Source organism: Mustela putorius, unplaced genomic scaffold (assembly GCF_011764305.1).
Source record: "Mustela putorius furo isolate JIRA1106 unplaced genomic scaffold, ASM1176430v1.1 tig00537227_pilon_pilon_pilon, whole genome shotgun sequence".
Lineage (NCBI taxonomy): Eukaryota > Metazoa > Chordata > Mammalia > Carnivora > Mustelidae > Mustela > Mustela putorius.
Genome location: NW_025422368.1, coordinates 37,474,584 through 37,477,646, shown reverse-complemented (window position 1 = coordinate 37,477,646; position 3,063 = coordinate 37,474,584). Strand labels below are relative to the sequence as shown.

The window sequence follows — 3,063 nt, the reverse complement described above, 5'->3', positions numbered from 1 at the left end:
GGGCAGCTGGTGGAGGAGCAGGAGTAAAAGGGCCACTTGGGAAAAGCTGGAACATTTGCCTGTTGTGATCACTTTCTTCCTTTAGCTCCTGGAGGCTTCTCTCGGTCAGTACAGCTGCCATCCAGCTTTCCTGAGCTCTCTTTGCATGGAAGAGGATCCCCTTTTGATAGTGCAAGGTATTTTCCTCCAATTCTCTCCTGGTGTCTTCAGCGATCTCCTTGTAGAAGTCTCAAGTCTGAGACATGGCCTTGATGTTTCTATGTGTGCAGGAAAGATTCCACTTAATGTCTGCACACTGCTCTTCTGCCTCAGACCATTTTCTCTCAACGGGGCTGATGCATTCTTGATATAATTTAGGCAGAGTTTGAAGCTTCTGTTTCAGCTGCTGAATCTCCTCTTCAAGCTGTGAATTTTCATGCTGCAAAGAGGCCTCCTTGGCTTGAAGATCTGTTATTTGTCCCATAAGCTCCTTATTCATTTGCTTTCCTTCCTGCAATTGTCTGGCTAGTTCCTGCTTTTTTGCTTCAGCACTTTGAAGGGACACATTAGAATCAGCATCATCAGTGACACCCTTCAGATCACCCTCTGACCCGTGGATGGGGCCATCGTCATTTTCTGTTTCCCTCTTTTCCTCGACCTCACAGTTGACATGACCCAAATGATCTTCAAGGTGAGTGGGCCCGGGGAAGGTCTTCAGCAGGTTTTCACCCACCGGTACTAACTGGCTGACTTTCTTGTTCAGGGCCTGTTGGAATCCTGCGTTTGACTGTTCTAGCCTTTCTTTCTCCTGCTCCATTTCTTGGAGTCTCTGCTTCCATCTCGCAGTTTCTTGGGCGAGCCGTTCTGCACTCTGTAGATCAGAAGGGTTTCCATTCAAATCACCCAGGGTTTTCTTCCAAAGCTCTTCTCCATTCTTCTCTGAGGCTTTGAAGATGGGTCTGTCACCAGTCTCTTGAGACGATTTAGGAGGCTGGCCCTTCAGTAACTTTTTCAGAAAGTCAACAGTATTCTGAAGAGACAGCCTACAGTGGTTTGTATTTATTGCTGATAAGCACGAGGTTTTTAAGGTGGGAAGACTGGCCTCTGCCCCGGGCAGACCTCGGGCATCATCAGCTTGTGTCATCGGTTCCATATTCTCACTGCCTTTCCCACAGACTTCAGCGTGGGCGAAATACCTTTCGCCTGACACCTTCACCCTTCTCAAAATGTGTTGTTTCATCACTGGCAAAACCAGTATCACAGTTTATACCAGGATCTCCCAGGGAAATCCACGGAGACCTGAAACGTGTCTCCAGCTTTCAGAAATCACCAGCGGAGGACTGCACAGATGGTCTAGGACCAACTGGAAAGTGGATCTATAGCAGGCAGGAGGCCATCCACGGCTGTGGAGAGCTCCCTAGCTCTGCCTCCAAAGGCCAGTGTTCTCTGGGTCTCAACTGAAGGCTCAGAACCTTGGGGGGCGCTCTACCTCTAAGGTAAACAGTTGCCTGACAACCAGAGCACAGCAGTTGCATTGGGGGATGGGGAGGCCAGCCAGCTTCTAGGACACAGTTACCCTCTAACTTTGCCCACAGCGGTCCCGGATGACCAGGTTCTGGCTTTCCTTCAGGTGGATGGTGAGGAGGTAGGCAAAAGGACTGGGCAGGTTACTCAAGCCATCACTGGCTTCCCCAAACATAGATTGTTCTTCAAATTGTTGGGATGTCAGAGAAGCATTCAGATCGCCACTTTCGCATAGCTTCTCTGGCTCTTCCAGGGCCTCGTCTCCAGCCGGCGTCTTCTGCAGCAGATCCAGGATGGCATTGCTGGAAGGCCTCCTGTCCTCGGCGGGAGAGGCATAGGCCTCCTCAGAGTCCGTTTCCACAACACGAAGGTAGCCAGCTTCTTCCTGGCTCCAGTCCAATTCCTCCTCAGACTGTTTCAAGGAGCTACTGCTGCTCTTGGGCAAGATCCCCGCCATTGACAGGCTGCTGGGCACCGAGGTGTACGATGACTGGGGCCCAGAGTAAGGCCTGCCCTCTGGGGCCAAGGCCTCAGTCTCCAAGAGGTCAGGGACAGAGAGGCTGAAGCGGCGGTCCAGGGAACGCCTTGCCCGTAGGTCTAGGGGCTTGTTCTGGTTCTTTTTCACCCTCCTCTTACTCAGGTTGATTAAAAAAGGCCTGGTCCGCTGTTTCAAAGAGCCCCAGACAGACGATTTATCCTCCATGGCTGCCTGAAGACCCAGGAAGTCACTCCATGAGAGAGCTCTTCTGTGTGGGAAACAACCACAGCGGCTCCTGCAGGGACCCGCTGCGGCCGCCCCATGCATGTGATTTTATCATTAGATTGTTTTCTCTTATTTTAATATATTTATTTTATACCAGAACTATAATGTTACTTACAGCTTAATAGCTTTATAGACTATTTTGATAACTGATAAAGCTAGACCCCTACCTTTCTTGTCAATATATTTCAATCTGTATTGTGTTAATCTTATACACTTTTACTTCTATGTATAATATTAATTAATTTATTTATCATGATAATATATTTGCATTGGAATCAATAAATCTTAGATGAATTTAGAAGAGTATTATCATTTTCACACCATTAATCTTCCTACCAAGGAACATTTAATAGTTACTCAATTCATTAATGCCCTTCTTTATGCCTTTTAGCATTATAATCTCATATATTTATTAGTATAAGTATTATAATCCCATATACCTTATTAGAGATGTGAATTTATTTAATCAACTGTTTATTTATTTGATCAAATTTATTTATTAAATTAAATATATATTAAATAGATATTCAACATATATTAATTAATTAAAATAAATAAGAAATAAATTAATTAAATCAAATTTGCTTATTTATTTAATCAAGTGTTCACTAAGTACACTAAAAACGCAAAGGATAAAATGGACTTTATAACCCATGTTAAGGATTTTTAGATTATATTGAATTTAGACTATTAAGAAGCTAATAGTGAAAGTATGGTGAGTTTATAAAATTTATATTTTGAGGAGGTTACTCTGGAAATTGATTAGAAATCATGAGTGAATGTAGTTAGATCACTTG

The 3,063-nt window shown here is 44.5% G+C and overlaps 1 protein-coding gene across 1 annotated transcript; it reads right to left on the bottom strand.

The window, feature by feature from the left end:
• Positions 1-1,546: 1,546 nt before the first annotated feature.
• Positions 1,547-2,323, bottom strand: LOC123389985 (multiple C2 and transmembrane domain-containing protein 2-like). The gene has a single exon (XM_045073186.1). It carries the CDS (start codon positions 2,306-2,308, stop codon positions 1,559-1,561), a length of 750 nt encoding a protein of 249 aa, XP_044929121.1. The 5' UTR covers positions 2,309-2,323; the 3' UTR covers positions 1,547-1,558.
• Between the last annotated feature and the right edge of the window lie 740 nt (positions 2,324-3,063).